The sequence below is a fragment of the Drosophila pseudoobscura genome, chromosome 4, assembly GCF_009870125.1.
Source record: "Drosophila pseudoobscura strain MV-25-SWS-2005 chromosome 4, UCI_Dpse_MV25, whole genome shotgun sequence".
NCBI classification, from domain to species: domain Eukaryota; kingdom Metazoa; phylum Arthropoda; class Insecta; order Diptera; family Drosophilidae; genus Drosophila; species Drosophila pseudoobscura.
In genome coordinates, this window is record NC_046681.1 from 20,583,085 (window position 1) to 20,603,438 (window position 20,354).

At 42.6% G+C, this 20,354-nt stretch overlaps 1 protein-coding gene across 21 annotated transcripts in view; it reads right to left on the minus strand.

Moving 5' to 3' along the window:
* Window positions 1-20,354, minus strand: part of Msp300 (Muscle-specific protein 300 kDa) — a 124,732-nt gene that overhangs the window by 51,097 nt on the left and 53,281 nt on the right. For 17 of the 21 annotated variants that reach the window (XM_033380224.1, XM_033380231.1, XM_033380230.1 and 14 more), the window contains 9 exons: window positions 19,125-20,267; window positions 18,389-18,577; window positions 17,984-18,221; window positions 15,144-17,926; window positions 11,683-11,988; window positions 9,934-10,085; window positions 1,044-2,013; window positions 763-975; window positions 425-685 (listed from right to left, as the gene is read on the minus strand). In XM_033380224.1, the coding sequence (XP_033236115.1) occupies window positions 425-685; window positions 763-975; window positions 1,044-2,013; window positions 9,934-10,085; window positions 11,683-11,988; window positions 15,144-17,926; window positions 17,984-18,221; window positions 18,389-18,577; window positions 19,125-20,267 (6,255 nt within the window). Of the gene's footprint in view, window positions 1-424; window positions 686-762; window positions 976-1,043; window positions 2,014-6,333; window positions 6,671-6,736; window positions 7,142-9,933; window positions 10,086-11,682; window positions 11,989-15,143; window positions 17,927-17,983; window positions 18,222-18,388; window positions 18,578-19,124; window positions 20,268-20,354 lie in introns of those variants that run through there. The other 4 variants (XM_033380232.1, XM_033380237.1, XM_033380223.1 and 1 more) reach the window with 2 other exon arrangements.

Below are 20,354 nucleotides of genomic sequence, written 5' to 3' on the forward strand. Positions count from 1 at the left end.
GAAAAGGAAAATACGCAGCCACCGTGCAACTTTTTATTTTATTTTTTTCTCTTGGACCTACCCGGCGCACATTTTTAAAGCGCATGGAGAGGGGGGGACGGGTGGGGACGACGATTATTCAAATATTATTTTAAAATAAATATCATATGGAGTGTTAATAACTGTTGTTGTTTTTTTGGCTAACAAACCGGTTGTTCTGTCAACTGTTTTTGGCATAGCAATGAAAGATCGTTCTCATAGCAATGACGGGAATGCGTTATATCTATGTAAAAAGGGTGGGGAAACTTGACTAGAAAGAGCTCCTAACACAACAGAGATATATAGTCTGATCTTATCTGATCTGCTAGCTGGAACAAACTACTAACTGGAGAGGGGGATCTGATCTATACTGTTGAAAACAAAAAGGCTCTGGGAAGTTACGTACCTGTTGATCGGCTAATGCTCGCTCACGATCGTGTGGCAAGTAGGTGGGCGCCATCACCAGACGCAGCTGTTGCTCCTCCTGGATGATGCGCTGCCGCAGCGTTTGCATCTGCTGCTGGTAGACATCGATCTGGGCGAGCGTCTGTTCGAGGCTCTGGGACTTGGCCTTCACCAATTCACCCAAGCCATCGAGCACGCGCACCAGATCGTCAACATTCTCGCTAAGGCGTGGATCACCACCCATGCCATTGCGGAAGTGAACCTGGGAATGAAACGCAGCAATGTGGGATGCGGGATGCATGGCAAAGGATTAACTATTCCATTCGGTTGGGTACTCACCTCCAGCTTCTCGATAGACAGTCTCAGTTTTGTTTTTTGCACATTTATATCGGCCAGGGTCTTCTCACAGAACCCAAGCTGATCGCGCAGCGGTTTCTTCTGCTGCTGCGACGAGTCCAGGCCCTGTTTGGTCTTCTCGTGCCAGGCGCGTATGTCCTTGATTTTGCGTTCGCATTGATCCCATTCCTCGCAGGCCTCTTGCAGCAGAGAGTTCTAATCGAAAGGAAATATTAGTTATGCTGAACAGCTAAAGATATGGGTATTCTCAATCTAGGGGTTACCCTCTCCAGCAGCACCGCTTCCACGGTTATCTTCGCATCCTCGGCCTCCTGCAGTTTATCCTTGAGATCGCCCACAGTCGTCACTTGGCCAATGTGTTCCAGTTCCTTATCCATTTCGCTCAAATGCTTGACAATCGGTTTAATACTCTTCACAGCCGCCACATAGTCGTTCAGTTTGTTCCTGGCCTCGGGCAGGGTGCGCAAGTCGATCGACTGGTCGATAAACGTACGCTTCTCCGCCGCCCAGGACATGACAATCTGATACAGATTCATGAATCTCGTCCAAGCATCCAGGCTATCGCCCACCGCCTGCTTCTTCTCGTCCAACCAGCCCCGAACTTGGGCCAGGGAAGCGGCCAACTGATCGATGGTCGTCTGCACCAGTGTCTTCTCCTCACTGTTGCGGCAATTCTCGATAATCAGCTGGCCGTTGGTCTTGACCAGGGTGAAGCGTTCGTATATGGCGGTGATCTCATGATTGATGCGCTGCAGCAGCTCCTTCATCTGTGTGGGACTCAGGGTGCGCTCCTGCACCTGCACTTCGGCCTGCAGCAGCCAGCGCTGGATCTCATCCACACCGGCCACATACTCGGTGCGCACGGTCTTGGCACGCTTGAAATCCTTCTCTTTGGTCTCCATCGTCACCTGTACACGTTCCGAAAGCAACTCAAGAGCGGTAAACTCCTGGGCAATGTCGCTGGGCAGTAGATTCTGCTTGGCCTGATATTTGGCCGTTGTCTGGCTAACCAGCAAACGACTCTCCTCGGCCGCCTGCTGCACCTGGCTGTTGAGGGTGATCAGGGCCTGTTCCGTTTGGGCAATGTGCTCGTCGTAGACGTGTATCGATTGCAGTTGATCGTTCAAGGCGTTCAACTTGTCCTGCAGCTGCGAAATGTGACGGAAGACTTGCTCGATCTCGTCGAGATCCTGGCTAACCTGTTGCTCCTTCTCGCGTAGCGTGTCGTTCAATCTGCAAATAAAAAATAGGCGATGTTCAGGGTCGTGTTATTCAATGGCATGGACTGTAGGGAAAATAGTATATGTTTTATTTGAAAAACCACGCGGTTCTGTTGCGTTGTATAGATAGAATCGCTCAGCGCGTGTCTCCTCCAACACACAATACGTGTAGGTATATATGGACGTGGATATATTGGGATCTCTTTAGATGTTCTTGTCTAAAACACAATTCTGAAGTTTTTTTCAAGATGTATATATGTATTATCCGTTGGGCTATGGCCTCGGGGGTCTTCTGCGAAGATTTCCGTGAAAATGAATGCTGCCGTTTGGCTACAAGAGAGTTTTCTTAATGAAGAAAAATCCCAAAAGCACATTTTCACGAACCCCCAGACCCCAGGCTGTTCGAATTTCGAAAATTGCTCATAATTCGAAATTGCCTTGAGCCCATTGAGAGAGAGCCGAAAAGAGAGGAAAGACCAAGAGAAATAATGATTTTGAAGATCTCAGGAGATCTCAAAAAGAGAGAGGGATATTACGAACAAAAATGATTTAAAAGCCAACAAAAAATATATATCTTTTAGATAAAACTGTTTTATGTGCGAACACGCACAACTTTTAAAATTTTGTAGATTTTTTTTTTTTGTTCTATTCGAATTTTTAATGTCGGCGCATGTTTAATTTTGTATATTCCTCGTATATTTTTGTCGTGTGTGTGTTTCTATGCATTTCAGTCATTGTCTGACGTCATTGGGGCGTTGCAGCTTCCCAGAGAGCATTAGCGAACGAACGACTGCCAGATGAATCAATGGCCACGAATTTCCTAAAAATTTTGCATATTTTTATCCGATTTCTGGCCAAGTATTTCCAGCACATGACGCACATCACGCATACGCCTTGGGGGCACCCGAGAAGTGATTGAAAGATTTATGCCGCCGGCGAGTTTTCGTTTGGGCAAGGTCCTGAACCATGGTTAATGGAACCGTTTATTGCCCTTTACAGGCTCGGCCCGAAAATGAGACGAGATGAGATGCGGTGAGGAGGCCAAGTCAACACACATTTGGCACTCGGCCAACAACAAACAGACAGACCCACAAAAGTCGGCCGAAAAATGTTCAAATTAATTGTTAAAGAAAAATAATAAAGGAACGAAAGAAAAACGGCCAACGGAAATAAAACGGGGGATACAATACAAGACGAAATAATTTCGGCGTCATTTTTCGGCCCAGCCTCACAAAAATCGAAATACAAAATACGAAAAATTCTCAATGTTGTTTGGGTTTGTGTTTCACACGAAAAATCAAAGATCAAACATGAAAATAACGAAAGGAAGGCGGCTTTGGATACCCTTAAAGATAGAAATCGTCCGATTAAAGGACCATATATAGGCTTTAACGATCGGATATTTTCTACCAAACAACTTTGTTTATTAAACATCATCACATGATAGAGTGTTCCGTTCCTACCGTTTCCGGTATAGAATTCAGCGTTTAGCAAAAAGAAAGTGCTATGCCTCGGTAATATCTCCTTAAAATCACAATACCCTCTATCTGGCCAGGGTAAAAACAAGCAAAATACCGAAATAAATAAGAAAGAAAGAAAAATATTTTCCCTCTAGTCTTTTTTCAGCTATTTTCAGTTTGGGGCCTGCCATTTTGTACAAATTAACGAATTTAAATTTAGTGCACGGCTCTAATTTAAATGGCAAAATATTTGAGAAATGCCACAGCAAGGCACACACACGCACAGCAGAAGTGAATGAAAGTGAAAGGCGCTCGTGTGCCTCAGAGATTTGTTTCGGATAGTGATAGGGAAAAGCGCATATTGAAAACAGAAGTAATTTCTGAATCAATTATGGTTGCTGCTGCTGTGTAATCAAACGTGGAAACAACAGACGATAAGCGGCATTCGATTCGTTCGGCAGAGTTTAGGTTTCAGTTATTTCTGTCACCGACGACTACGTCATCGTTTAAAGTAGAAACGCGTGCGAATCATATGCTCTCTGGCCCCTCTCTCTTTCTCTATTCCTCTCTAAACAAAACACCTGACGACCCTGGGCAGGTACCGGGTCTGTTAGAGGTCTCTAATTCGCGAATACAAGTACGAAAGACCCGGTAAAAAAATAAAATAAAACTTTGTTTTCTGCTGCTGTTTTGCATACGACCACCGGAGAGCCTGCTCTCTGGCTGAAACGATGACTTAACCGGGTCTTGTCTTGTCTTGTCTTGGAAACGTCTCTGACTTTAGGCTTAAATTTTCGGTTGCGTTAGTTTTTATCACCTCTTGCTTTTGACGACTTTAACTAGAAGTGCGTTTAGTTGTGTTTTTCTGGGCAATTAGTTGGGCTCCCGTCGTTTATTTGGCTGCTGCTGAGGCGCTTCTCTGTCTTGTGGCCTTTTGGCCTTTGGGTTCGTTTGTGTCTTACTGCTGGCGACTACGTTCGCACCTCCTTTTGGCCCGGAGGCAGACGTGTGCTCAACAAGAGCCTCTCCTCCTCCTCCTTCTAGCTCTTCTTAATTTCCACTCACAAACCACGAGTGAAAAGAAAGCCGCTGCTGCAAAATACAAATCTCTTTCCCTCTTTCTGAATTACGTATACGCCTGGTAATCCACAAAGCGGCGTCGTTCAGAAAACTGCATCAGCAAGAGACCATGAAATGGAAAAGATAAATTGTTATTTTGTGAGCCCTTGGCCCGAATCGACTGGTATTCCATGTGGTTTCTTATACATCTCTTTCTCTCTTTTGGTGGGGGCCGCCTTTCGCTAATATTTTGCTGCTTCTCTGGTTTTTCTACTTTTAAACTTAATTTGATTTAAATATATGCGTATTCGTTCGATTGTGCTCTTCTGATAGTTTCCAGCCATCCAGTTAAGTGGAAACCACACGTCCGCTTGCAACTAACTCTAAGTAAAAACTGATTTCAGATATTCTTGGGGCCCCACGAAAAAGTGCCAAAAAATCGTTTCATTGCCGCTGGTCGGGTCGTGGTCGTGGTCGTGCCGTGTCGATCGTTAACAGCGCGACGGCGCACGAGAGCGAGCGAACGCGAGACGGAAATAAAAAGAACGAAACAAATTTCACCACACTTACGCATACCAAAAGATATCGGAGAGAAGGAGAGGAGAGCACTAAAAAATATGTATATAGTATATGCTAAATGCGCTTGGCATTGAAATGTACTCATTAATAAGTTTCACTGCTGCTGATTGCTGCTTGTTGTTGCTGTTGATCAAATAAAATCTCCCTACACAGTTCCACATGAACTGCATAAAATGTTGTTGCATATTTTGATAAAGCTTGAATAATATTTCGCCGGTTTTCAAAGATAAGAAAAGCCGGCTATAAAGTAACACCAGAGATAGAGAGAAAGAGAGAGAGAGTGGCATAGTACAGAAGGAGAGAAATCAGAATCTATCAAGTCCAATGAGAGAGAAACGCTTTGGAATCGAAACGGAACAGCACTCTTTTACATACAGTACGGGCTCTGGTTAAGGCTTAACAGTGCTAGTTGTACTGTAACAGCACTGTTAACGTGCTAACAGTTCGAGTGGAATGCCGTCCGAAATAAGTTTTATAATTACCCGATTACCTCATTTGGGCAGAGTTTTTATTATTATTTTGTTGCTGTTTGGTTTTCTCTTTTTTTTTTGCCTATGCCAAATGACAAATTGTTGAATGCAAATGCTGCATATGCAAATCTAAAGATTAAGTTTGAAACTTTTGGCAAGTTTTATTTCACTCTGGATTACTCGACCCCCTGATAAGGTTTTCCATATATGTACAGTGTATGTGTGATTCAGCTATAGTTTCGTTTCCTTTCGTTTTGATTCAATTGAAATGAAATTATATAATTTGTTGCACACTTGAGTATTGTTCACGCTTGTGCTTCATCTCTTTGCTTATTGCTCATCGATGAAGTCAGCAGCAAAGTTGAGCGAAAACAAACAACAGGAAAGGAGGCACATTTAGATACCCTTTTCAAATGATCGATTCAATCTGAGAAATTTGCACGATTTTGATCAAGTTTGTAAAGAATTTATAGAAACCGAATAATTGGAATTTCTTAAGAAAAAAAAGGGCCAAGCATAAGATCGAAAGTTCTGTTAAAAGAAAGTTCTTCAAAAAATGTAGATTTATATGAAATATATCTAAATTTGTATGATCAACATTCTACGGATATCTATATGATCTATACACTGATTCGAATAGCAAATATTCCATATATTATAACCAGATAAAGGCCTTAATAATGTTGTTTATAGAAACCGATTGACAGTAAAGCTGATGAAGATAATGATCATCATGATAGCGAGGTTTCAAAAGTAAACATTGAGAAGAGTATATAAAACATTTAATGATAGTAAAATCTTCTTTATCCCCATCGCAAAGTTCTCTATAAAGAGTATACAATATTTTTCTGTTAGAGCACCCAAAAATTTGCACTCCTCTCTATTGACGATCGACAAGTATTATTTACTTAATCTTTTATGATTTTTGTGTGGTGGCTGCTGTTTTTTTTTCTCAATTTGTTTTTTATTTATTTTCTCGCACATTTCCTTCGCTTTCTGTACATATCCAAAATTTGCCTCTCTCTCTGTCTTTCTCTAGAGAAAATGATTCGAAATATTCGCTAACGAAGTTAATTCCCATATCTTTCTCACAAAATCGCAACTGCAAAATATTTATAAATAAATTATAATGCCCCGAAAAATGCAAAAAAAAATAATCAAGGCTTACGCAATATTTAATGTCTTTTTCGTTGATTAGATTCTCGCATGTGCCCGACGAAAAAATGTATTTAAATCTCAAGTGTGTAAGTGCATTGAAATATTCGCGTCGCATTTTAAGGATACATAATATACTCGTAGATACATATTGTATCTCCTCCGTCCGACTATATAATTATCGATGACAACCGAAATGCCTTGGTTGGTGGTGGAGGCATATTAGATCATTCTTTCGGCTCTGATGATGGCATAGTTCTCATTTTGCTTCATTTTTGGATATCAAAACAATTAAAGGAAGACATTTTCTCCACGCTTTCTCAAGGCAAATCGATCAAGGGGAAATTATTATCTCATAAAAGATGGAAAAAATGTCATAATTTTGTTAATAAATGTATTCTTTTGATGGGATCGCTGCCTGTTGATGGAGAACGAAACTACCATCTTAAAGACTTTAGTTCTTCATAAAATAGATATAAAAAGCATATTTTTAAATACGTAACTAACTTGGGCTGAACAAACTCTAAAAAGTAATGAATTTTTGAGTTAGTTTCATCAAGGGAAAAGTTCAACTTTTGAAATAAATCATGTGGAAAATTAATTCTTCAAAAAGATAGATATAAATATCATGTTTTTGTATACTTCACATTAATTAGGCCTGAAATTAGGTCCTAATTAGGGCATCAAATATGTTTTGACATTAAGTGAATAAGGAGAATAAAAGATAATTTAAGACTTGGAATTAGATACGCTTTAGACGACAACCAAAGAGATCCAAAGAAACGCCCATTCCTATCTAAAGAGTAAAGGGATCTATTAGGGGCTCTCATTTGGGGTAGACATTTTGATGGAGATCAAGAGTATAAATCATCTCAAAAAAGATTCCTCTTAAACGTAAGATCATAGTTCTTACGAGTACAAACATGTTCCGCCCAACCTATTCAGTCTTTAAGACTGAATTCTCTGATATTCGCCGGCATTCTTGAATTTAGGTCGATACAAAACCATTATGATCTTTCATCCGAATCAAGCTCTAAGTAAACCTGATCTTCCATTAGATCATTGAAGTGACAACTACGTCACCGGACCACAAAACAGCAGTCAAAACAGTTGTCTTTCCAACCGTTTAAGCCACTCGAAAAAATACGCACATTGCGGCTTGTTAGGGGAAAATGCGAGGAAAATTATAGCAACAGCTGCTGCTCTCGTTTTTCAGGCAGCAGCTCTGCTGTCAAAGAAAAACCAACAAAATTTTTTGTACATATGTATAAAAATAAAACTGAAAGAACCAACAACAGAAATATAACACAAAAACATTTGGGGAAAAAAAGGAAATTGTGTCAGTGGCTTCATTAGAAGAAAAGAAAAAGGCCAAAGGCGGAGGTCTCCCTGTGGTCTCCCTCGTCAACAAGCGAGGGGTATACGTGATCTGAGAGACGTAGAGGGTGTGGTATGCATGGTGTGCATGTTTCTGGCAACATGTTGCATGGCTGTCTGTGTCTCTTAGCACGTGATGGCCAAACTGAACAAATTAGCAAAGAAAATAGATATAGAAATAGGAATTGGCACAATTCTTAATTTGTTCAAGCGCCAGGGCAACAAAAGAACAACGGAATAACAAAAGAAGAAGCTAAAATCCACACTTATTTATAAACGTACGACTACGAGTATTTCCGCAAAAAGCAAAGCAAAAGAATTTTTGTCATTTGATTGTGGGATCCACCTCCCTCGTCCACTTTCTTATCAGAAATCCACCAAGCGGGAAGCGTCAAATAAAATATACTCGTACTTGTAGTATTTTATATATAAATATATATGTGTATTTATATACAGACAGGTCTTTCATATCGCCTTTGATAAGACCGAAGAGCTTTGGCACAGTTTCTAGTTAAGAACGGGATAGCCCCCTGTCAAAAGAAAAACAATGAAAAAAAAGAGTTTTCTCTTTTAGTTTTCTATTCCTAGAATTACTCGTAAACATTAGGTTCTTTGTATGGGTTATAGAGGTTGAGGTGGATTGGTACGAGGAGCGGAGCCATATATAAACTCTGGCTTACGTAACGCTCAAATGAGAGAACCCTCACCCTCGCCTCCCTCTGTCGCCTCGTTGGAGGCTCTTACGAGGCGTAACAGTTGGTTAGGTCTGACGTCAGTTAGCGTCTGTTGAGCAGCAACAATGGCAACAAATTTAGAGGGCTTGACGATTCGGCTAACCAATGTAACTAAGGAAAACTACGGTTAAGCCAAGAGGCAGAGAGAACAGTAAGTGTTTTCTTATTAAAGTTGTAATTAAAAACCAAATCAAAATGGCTAGACACAAAGCAAAGCCTGCACCGTAGATGTTTCTTATAGAAATCTGGCAATCCAGTATAAAAGATATAAGGCATGTGAATACCATATGTATCTCAATACCGCCATACATCAAAACATTATTGTAAATCCTCTTTTCAGATAATTATAGTCCTTTAAAGCCTGTCATATTAATTTGTATTGATATTGGGTGTTTTGGGTTGATTTGAAATGAGATAGCTTCATTGAGATGACGACAACTTTCGCGCTCTCTCGATCCGCTCTCTCGATATCGTGATTGGGCCCAGCCCAGGTAAACAAAAGGTGCGCTTCAACTACTGGCCATTAGATAGACTCGATCGGAACCAGATTCTGCTATCGTGTTTTTTTTTTGTATCGTCGAAATTGTGGTAGTCTTGGCAGTAATAATTTTAACATAATTGATGACTTTTCATAGATCTATAGATTTTAAAAATATCTTATATATACATAATTACAATACAATAGCATAGTTTCTTTCTATTGACTTTCCACTTTTTTTCGTGGTTCCTAATTGATCTAATCTTCAAATCTTTTAGGTACATTGATATATATGGGTATATAGCATTAATTCGAATTTAAAACCTGTTAAAGATACCCTTTGATCAAATATAACCTGTTAAATTCTCTCTGAATTCCACATTCATTTTCATTAGGCAACAAGTTTTTTTTTTCGTGGTACCCTAATGTATGCAGCAAGCCGATTCAATTTCCGGGCTTAAACGTTTTCGTTCAGACAGAGAACAAAAAAGTTTGATTTCGGTTTTGTTGGGGGGAATACTCGGCATATCATGTCACGCATAGCTTAACACACGATGTACATTGTACACACTTTAAATGGTTACTAAAAATAGCAATGGGAATAGTTTGGGATGTACTTACTTGGCCTGCTGTTCAACTAACTTATCCACTTTGGCCTGTATGGCCTCCGCCGAGGGTTTGTGTACTTCCCCAAGGAATGTGAGGATGGATTTTGAGAGAGTCTCGATTTCTTTATGTGATGATTTAAGTTGATTTGATTCTTCACGTAATTCCTATGTGAAACGAAGAATGTTTATTAATTAAAATGTGCGAATATATTCGAGGAATTTCAATTAATATTAATTAAGGTTAATTAAGATCTCAAGTAAACGAAAAATTTAATTAAGGGAAAGCTCTCTTTAGATCTTTTTTTGCTGCCTAACCAATAACCTGTACACATAATTTTGTAGTTGTTTTTCGTGTTATTTCACTCTCAATTTCGGTTTTGATTCCAGTTTTTTCGAGAAGGTCAACATTAAAAAAATGTGAAAAATAAATGTGTTGACTTGACTCTAAAGCTTTTTTGGTTTAGAAAAAAAAACCGAAGAGCTAGTGATACAACAACAAAAGAATAAAACAAATACATCAAATTTATAGTCTGTTTCTGTCTATTTTTTTTTCGTCATTGTTTTGTTGAGGAGGTCTTAGACGAATACTTTTGGTGTTTTTTTTTTTTTTTTGGTTGTTTTATCGCCCAGGTATCGGCACTGTATATGGCGCTTGTATGACAACATCGTCACATCGATAAGGTGGTTGGGGGGGGGCACTCTTTTATGGCTGGAAATTGGCTTCAATTGAAATGTGATTTGAAAAGACTGCTATACACAGACTGATAAACAAGGCCTATCTTTTGTACTTCTGTCTGCTATTAATAGTAGTACTATTTTGCACAATTATCGCCCCAAACAATGAGCTCATCTTACAGCGAAAACCCATTCAATTTTTCTGATTACAAATCAACAAATAAAATCCATTACTGATACTAATAAATAATAAAACTAATACTAATACTAATAAATAATGTTGTACAACTAAATGACACCTTGGAATTATTGAATTTAAATGAAGATTAGCATTTTAAAGGTACATATGTATAAGCCAGTCGTAAAGCGTGCTTCCAGCCCTCAAGCCTTATATAAGTCGCTATCATATGGGATGCCATTGAAAAACAAAGTCTAAAGAAACTAAAAGTTTAAGCATTTCTTTTTTGTTTTGTTTCTTGTTTTCCCTTAATTACACCAGCATCATTAATAGATTTGTTGGTCATTTGGACATGCCCGAAATCAGCTGCTTTATAGCTTTTCGTGAAGCTCAACTCAAGATGAGAGAGAGAGAGCGGCGGCGGCGGCGGCGGCAGAGAGAGCAAAACTAAGAGAGCGGAAGCTCTTTCGGTCCACAACAACGTGACCGTGAACTTGATGTCGGCATGGTTTTGGTACATATACATAGATTTATGTATATCAACATATAATATGTAAACTTGTATATGTATTTTTTGTGATATATGTAGATATACATAGATTGGTAAAAATATTTGACATACCGCAAAGCCCAATAGGGAGGCGGGGCGCAAATGAATGAATCGCATCATACATACATACAAATATGTATGGTATGGAATGGAATGGCATGTAAATTTACTTGTGACCTTAAAAAAAAGTAGGGAAGGTACTATTTCACTTTGGCACGCCGAAGCGTAAACACCCTACAAGAAGACCCTACTAGAAATGCACAAAAGATAGGTCACAAACTATAAGAATAGTTTCCCTTCTTACGGCTATTCGAAATGTCGTTAAATACCTTACAAAAAAAAAAAGAAGAAAAACTCACCTGAATGGCATTCTTTGTATCTTCCAAATGACGTCGGGATCTTACAGTTGGATCGACATTGCGGAACTTATCCTCTAGTCGACCTAATGCCTTCTCCCAGCCGTGCAAGCTGTTCTCAAAGCTATCCCAGTGCTCGGCCAACTGTTGCAGGTTATCGCGACGCTGCTCGAGACTGCGTACCAGTTCCTGCCACAAGCGATTCAGGTCACCGTTATCCTTCTCAATCAATTGGCGATTGCGTGCGTCCGCCTGGCGTATGAGGGCCTGCGATTGTTGGTTAACCAGAGAAAGGTCGCTGCTTTGACTCTGCGAAAAATACGCGCCGGTTAATATCCAGTGTTACGAAAGTATGGTATGATATATGGTTATGGGGGGGAGTGTGACGTAACCCGCACAACCGTTAGTATGTTTATATAAAAATATATAATTTTTGTGTTGTTTTGAATATTTTAGTGTATATTTTATGTTCTCTTGAAAGAGTTCCCTAGTCTACTATTTAAATATATGTATATTTGAACCCTGACATATGTCTGCTGTTTTCTAGGGGGGGTGTCACGGTGGAACAGACTGCTTATTCGTATAGAATTTTTTTCGTAGATACTTTTACACACACGCACACACGAACGCGTGCACGTACACACACCTCAAATAAAGCTTCCTCTTGGTTTTCTTTTTATCTCTTTTAGTTCTTTTATAATAGATTCGATTCGAATGGCTGTAGAATGACGTTAGCCTCTGAATACGATATTGATGTCTATCCGCTTTGTGTTTGTTGTGTTATTTTTTCCTCGTTCAATTTCAATTTGCGCGTTTCAAGCACATGGCTTTTTTTGTATTAGAACGAAACGAGTAATTCCAAATATAACAAATAACGCAATCTTTTCCCTTTCTAGACGTGTCTGTCGTCGTCGTAGTCTCTTTCCATACGTGGTATATATTCGCTTGTATATATTTTTGTATATGCTTTGGAGCAAATCGCGAATAAACAACAACCGCACAGATAAACGTCTCAGAAAGAAGTGAAACGAACGAAACACAACTCAAAAAACCCCAACCCCAAGCACGAGTTAGAACTGTAAAGAGCGGTGCGCCATCAAGAGAGGACTTTCGCAACAAAAGAGAACGGCTAAAGAGCGCAAAAAAGCCGGTCGGTCACAGCTCGAAACACGTTTTTTTGCGGCACCACTGTAGCATACATACATATGTCAGCTTACATACGTGTATATGTGTACACTCGTATGTATAGGTACGAATATCTTTTTGGGTGGGCGTGGGTGTTGAGGAACTAATATCTACAGACCACTCAAAAAACCTCGAAACCTTCAATTTGAATGCCTCTCCAAGCTTCCCAACCGGCATGCTCTGCCCTACAAAGCTACATACAGTTACATCAAAACAGCTGTATGCGAAGAGTAAAGAGAGAGCTCTTAAAGCTCGCTCAGCTACAGACAAAATAAAACGGAGAAGAGCAACCCAACATGTGTTTTTGTTGCTTTGCTACAGTGTCGGCCGCGGCTCTTGGCAACCAGGGATAGAAGATGTACAGATTTTTATGGATGTTCGAACTGCAGTCAAAGTTCTACCACTTGAATGAATAACTTTATACAAATAAAACTTGATAAATAGACACCATAGTCCATATTGCTACAACTTGAACGGAAAACTGTAAACCTCTATTACAAAAGATTCCATCTAAAGATTTTCTAGCTACAGACGATTCTATTATATTTATAAACATTAAGTCATAGAAGTTCATCTCTTATTTACATAGAGGTCAAAGTTATGAATTAATTTCCATACAAAAATGGCTATTTTCTATTTTCATCTTTGGTATTTAGAAAAATTAGACATGAATAAATCATTGCTCTCAACCGAATATATGGTCGTTCATAGATGCTGATGCCCCCCTTGGCCATGCCCATCCCTGGCTAAAAACTGGTTGCTTTATACAGTGCTTCTGCCAGCCAGCGTGCTCTGCTGTGATGATGTCATATCGCTTAATACGTTCCGCACACAGAGCAACAGCAACAACAACAGCTGTTTTTTTTTCGCTTCGAAACTGAGCATTAAATTCGGACGAGGCTTGTGCCTTGAATAATCGAACCAAAAGTTTGACAGACCGAACAGGCCGACGACGATAAGCTCTCAATATGTATATGTATGTACGAATACACTCGAGTGTAGCGACGACCGACGAGTAGGTTAAAAGTTTAATGAGTTCCCAAGGTAACAGCAGGCGCTTACGAAAGTAAACAAATGGACTCGGGGCGCGTTCAATAAAACACTATCGTCATCTGACACCTCCAGACCGGGGGAAAGAGAGAGGGCCAGACACTCTAAGAGAAACTAACGAAGAGCGAGACAACGCGAGATAGGGGAAAATGCAATTGAAAGTGTCTGGAGAGCTTTTTGCCGGCCGGCAAATCAAGTCGCAACGAGAATGCAATCGATTTGGGTGCGGGTAAATGACAATTTCATACATATTTATTCTCTTTCTCTCTCTCTCTCTCTTTCCGTCTCTCTGTCTCTTAAGGCGTTGCATTTGCACGAGTACAAGTATGGGAGTATATGCGTGTGTGCCTCTGTTTGTGGCACATCCTTGGGCAATGTGTCATTTTTTGGGTTTGTATTTTTGGAAAACAGGTCTTTCGGCTATGGATACATATACATATTTATGTATGCACCAAAAAGTGCAAGCTGCCAGCTGAATATGCATGACTAAGTACATACATATGTACGTATGTATTTATGTATGGAGACGTGTACATAAGAGTGCAATTAATGCGAGAAATATTTAAAGTTTGAGTCAACTAGAACATTTCACTCCAATAACTCCTCTAACTTAAAGATTTTGTTGTATTCTAATCATAGTCAAACGATGCAAAATATTTAAACCAACGAAATATGAGTGGAGGCTGACATGATCATGTGATCATCCCAATCGGATGACAGCTATACGACATAATAGTCCGTATATTAAAAAGTTTTGGCAAATTATGTACATATGTATGTACATACATACGAGTACAAATCACGTACTAGGCGCGGAAAAATCATAAAAACCTGACCTCCAAGAGACACTTTACAACAGATCTTTCCTAAGAAAAGCTATTTGATGCAGTAATCCGCCTTTTGGAAGACCTATACTGAGTCACAACTTCTAAAGATTGCTTGGAATATACACATACTATAATTCTTTTCAATTAAAAAAATTTCAGATACATGGCATACATTTGGTTGTTGTATTCCTAGTCCCGATTTTTGCACCGTCAATTTGTGCGACCTAGCGCGAAAATATATATACAAAGCACTACATAGGATCAAGGGAATGCACTTTCTTCGTCATCTGTGCATACAAATTCCAGTAAATATACTATCCCTACAAGCGTTCCATTCACACAAAGTATCTGTGTAATCCCCGATAGATGTATGGTTATTATTGATCGTTTCAAATGGCTCACCTGAACATTTCCAATGGCATGCGACAGCTTCTGTATGTTAAAGTGCACTCCGGCCAAATTCTGTACGGGTTCATCGCTGAATTTGGTGCGCTCAATGGTGGCCTTGACGCGGTCAATCGATTGCTGATATTCGCGCCAGCGTTCGGCCTCCTGCTCCAGTTCGCTCTGCTGGGTCTTGGCATTGGCCAGGGTGTTGGTCAGTTTGTTCTGGAACTGGGCCAATTCGGAAGATAACTCCGACTGCTCGTAGTTGTTGAGCGACGACCAGATCTTGTCGGCTGCCTCTTGGATCTGCTTGTGCACCAGATTGCGGATGGGTGCCTCGTTGCCAAAGAAGATCTTGTGCTCGTCCAGGTCGTGGACCAGATGCTCATAGTCGATGCCATGCTGGCTGTTCTGCAGACGCAGCTCAGCCTCGTGGACCCAGTCGTTGAATTTGGCCACCAGTTGCATGTACTCCAGCCGGGAGTCGCGGTTGTTCTTCAGATACTTCTCGCGCTCCTCGAGCTCGTGCGGCAGGGAGGCCACCAGGGAACGACCCTCGGAAAGCATTTCCAGCAGAGAGCTGGGCATTCCGATTTCCGTCTTTACGCCATCGTTAATCTTGTTGAACTTCTGCAGATGGGCGTCAATGTCCTGGCTGAGGCTCTGGTGTTTCTGCAGCTCACGCTCCACCGACTCTGGATCACGATCGAGCAGGGGACGGGACTTCGCCGCGCCCTCATGGCTGTGCAGCCAGTCGAGAATCTCGCTTAGCTCCGCGCCCATCTTCTTGTGGGACTCCAGCTGAAGCTGATGCTTCTGTCGCTGTGACTCCACGGCCTTGCGGAGATTCTGCAGTTGGTTTTTCAGAGACTGCAGCTGCTCGGTGATGCTGTTCTTGTCGGCAGCATTGCCCTCGGAGGCGATTTTCTGGCCCTTGTCGTTGGCCGAAGCCAGGACACCCTCGCACTCTTGAATCTTGACAATCACATCGTCATACTTGTTGATCTTATCCTCCAGGCTGTCGGGGGAGTTCTCAATGTCAATGATCACATCGGTGTACTTCATGATAAAGGATATGATCTCATTGATCAGCGCAATAAACTGTTCGCGAAGCAGCAAAAGCTGCCGGAGATGGGCCAACTGATCTTCAATCAGCTTGATCATATCATCCTGTTGGGCCAAAATGCTCTGCAATTCAGGCAGATCGTCCATCTGCATGTCACCCATCTTGCTCTTGCTGTCCTTCAGTTCCTTGAGTATACCCTCGTAGGCACCCAACAGATCCTGGACATCCTCGATCCTCGAGCCAATCGGGCGATTCAGCTCACGCATGCGCTGCTGAATGGTGCTCAGGAACTGGCTGCAATCGGCCAAACGACTCTTGGCATCCTTGTACTTCTTGATATGGTCGCCCAAGGCATTAACCCTATCATCGATGGTATTCTTTACACGTCCATAGCGGTCCTTCATGTTCTTAATGTCATCGTTTAGTTTGAGTTTATCGGCATTGCTTAGGGTTGGCAAGATACTCTTGCCCTGCTCGGATACATCGTTGCAGAGGCCGCCCATATTCTCGGCATTCTGTAGCAGCTTCTTGTAGTGCGCCAGCTGCTCTTCCAGGACAGGCAAACTGGTGGTCCTTAGCTCACCTTCGGTGGCCGTTTCCATTTCGTTCAGCCAGTCGCCCATCTTCTTCATCGAGTCTTCGAAGGCCTTGCGTCCCTGGAGCAGATCGTCCAAAGATTTGCCTCGCTTGCTGCTCTCGTCCTTCAGGGTCTGATAGTCGGCGGCTATTTCGTCGAGGATCTGCTGTAGGGCAGCCTTGTCCCCGTCATCGCAATCCTTCATGATGTTTGCTGCCTGACGTTGGACATCGCTGAGTACACTGTCGTTAAACTGTTTGGCATCATCGTCGTATTTTTTGTTCTCCTGCAGTTTCTTCTCAATCTCTCCAGAGGTCAATGGATGATAGACGGGTAGCTTGCGCACCTCCGAGATCTTTGTCTTGAGCCATTGACGGGCCTTGTCCAGATCGTTTTCCAGGCCCTTTCGTGCCTTGCTAGCCTCCAGAGCGCGATCCAGTTCGGCCTTTAGAACGCCAGCCAGATTACGATTCTCCGTGTTGAGGTTCCTCAGAGCAGACTCCAGTTGGGAGTACTCTGCTGGCTCCAATTCCGGCTGCATATTGGCAATGCGCTTCTCGAGGACATCAGCCAGGGATTGCTTTGCTTCGGCATCCTTCATCAGGCTCTTGATCTTCTGCTGACGCGCCTCGGCATCCTTGGGTGTGTATCCCAGAGGAGTGGGGGCCTGCAGCTCTTCGATCTGTTGCTTCACCCAATTCTGGAGCTGGTCAATCTCACCCTTGGCTCCATCCACACCCTTGTTGGTGACATCCAGGAGCTGGGCCTTGCGATCGATACGCTTGCCGAGATCGGCAAAGCGACGATCCAGAGATTTCATTTGCTCTTCGACCTGCTGGCCATCTAGATTGCTGATAACCTCTGCCACCTGTGCGGCTTTGCCCTTGAGCTCCTGGATCTTGGGATGACCCTGGAGTTCGTATTCGTTTTTGATCTCATTAATGGCGGCCGTCTTTTGGGCACAATTCAGGCCCGATCCGCGATCCAGGACATCCATGCGCTTGATGAGTGTGTCGAACCAATTTTGGACATCCTGCATGCCCTGGCGGTAGCCATCGATGACATTCTGGCCCGCCTGCTTCTTGGCAATGGCATCCATTAGCTCCGATTCCAGCTTGTCGATATTGTCATCCAAATCTGTGTCCTCATCGCCCACTAAAAACATACAAATTAATATTTACGATACTTGTAATCTTTCCTTTCAGCACTCACATGATCCAGTCATTTCCAGCATCAATTGCGAGCGTTTATCGCCAATGGAATTCAATAGATCATTCATCGCCACAAGCTCCTGTTGTGCCGCCTCGGGACGGAGTTTGCTTGGACGCATCGACCAGTCGGAGACGGAGCTCTGTTGCTTCTTAACCCAATCCTGCAGCTCGGCGCGCTGCTTCTGCTGTTGCTCCAATTCGCCAACGGATGCAGTCAAACCACCCAAATGGGATTGCACCTAAACAAAGGCATTGAAACGTGTTTATCTATTCGCAGTTTTTGAGAATTCAATTTAGTTTTTAAATGGAATAAAACAAGCAGTTAATAATTTAATTCAAGACATGCTGCCCCAGCCACCGCGTCATGATTTGGTTCCGGATTTGTGTGATCCTTGGCATAGCTTACCTTGGCGACGAGTTCGTGCAGCTTGCTCACATGGGCACTATTCAGGCGAACTATGCGACGATAGTTGCTGACACGCTCATGGGCAATCGGATCCAAACGCGCCTCATGGACATCGCTGAGCTCAACTTGGATCTCATCATCATCTTCATCGATATCGTCGGTTGAGCTCCGAGTCTTTTGCGGCGGTTGCTTTTTCGAAGCAATAGCAATGGCATTGGCAATAGGCATTTTTCGAGCATTTTTTGTTTGTTTTGGTAGTGCGTTTATACAACAGTTACGGGTTGGGTTGTGGGTCGTGGGTTGTGCAGCAAATCAAACAAAAGTTAGGGCAGTGTTGGGTGTGTTTTGTGTTTTGTTTGGGGATGGTTAGGGGTTAAATTGGAAAAACAAATCATTGGTTAGCAAATCAAATGGAAAAATCAAATAAATGTGAAATTGGTCAAGACAGTTATTAGAAAGTAGTGCCACTCTTCCATTAGGAGAACATTCGTCAAATGATGATAGCTTCGCTGTACAAATATTCCATAAAGGAAAGGGCTTCGTCAAATCAGCTGAATTTTGGGTCAACTAATGACAAATTGCCAGTCACGCGTTAGCGTTGCATGTGACGAATGTACAACCAATGGAATTATGGTCTTAGCAGGAAACAAATCTACAAAATGCTTCCTCAAACAAGAACTACTTGAAAGGAAAAGGATCACGAAACTACAAAGCTATAATCTATCCAGATTCCTACCTGATCCAGCAGATCTTCAAGCTTGGCGCGCACAATCAATTCACGTTCGGGTATGGCCTGCATGGCTGTCTCCAGCGGAGAGCTGGGACGACTAATCGAGGCAGTGGCGGCTTCACAGGCCTGCACGGCGGCTGCCAGTCGGGACTTTTCGTTGTTCAACTTGTGTTGCATTTCCTGGGCGCACCTGAGTTGATTCTGGGCCAGTTCCAAGCTGGTCGCCGGTGCATCCAGTTCGGTCTGAATGATCGGCTCGTAGGCCTCCAGATTCCGCATGATGCTGTCGAGGGTATCCTCGTACTCCTGGAACTTTGCCAGTGATTCCAGCAGGCGATTCTTGATCTGCACTGAGGTCTGCAGCAGGGAGTTGTAGCTGTCCTGGATGTTCTTCAGCTGCGACTCGACCGTGGGACGGATGGCTGGAGTGGTGGATTCATAGCGTTTAATCTGCGCCTGACCCTTGGCATTCAGGTCATCCAGATTGGTCTGATACTTCTGAATTTCAGAGAGCAAAGCCTCGTGCTGTTTGATCTGCTCCTGGGTCTGTTCGCGATTCGAGATAAACAGCGAATTGTGGGCCATCAGCTGGAAGGAGATCTGCAGCAGCCACTTCTCCACATCCTGCAAACTCTGATGGTACGCATTGTAGTCGAGCATCTCCTGCTCGAGAGCCTTAATGTGCGACGAGCAATCGTTCTTTAGCTTGTCGCAACGCGACTGCAAACGATTGACGGCATCCACTTCGGTGCCCAACTCCCGGGCCTCCGACTGCAGCTGCTCCAGATCATTGCCCTTCTGCTTCAGCTCATTGCCCAACGTCTTGTAGCGCTCGAGAAGAGTCTTCATTTCGCTAAGCTCTCCCTTGGTCTCGGGCGCCGCCTTCAGCGTCTTCTCTGTCTCGCTTAGCCACTTCTCGAGCTTTTCCTTGTTGGCGGCAAAGTCGCTCCAGCGATTCTGGGCTTGCTTCAGGTCGCTCAACTTCTGCTTGACAGCCAGACCCAAGGCATCCCAGTCCTCGCGCACTTTGGTCATCAGTTCGCGCAGTTTCTCCTGCTTGTCCTCGGGCGTGATGTTGGAGGCCTTCGAGTAGGCATCTTGCACCAAGGCCAACAAATGCTGACCCTCGGGCAGACGAGAAGTCAGAGACTGTTGGAGGAAAAGAGAGTGTTTTTTATGTTAGAGCTTGATCATATTATAGTCTCTTCGGAACACCATCTGGTACCCATGGAAATC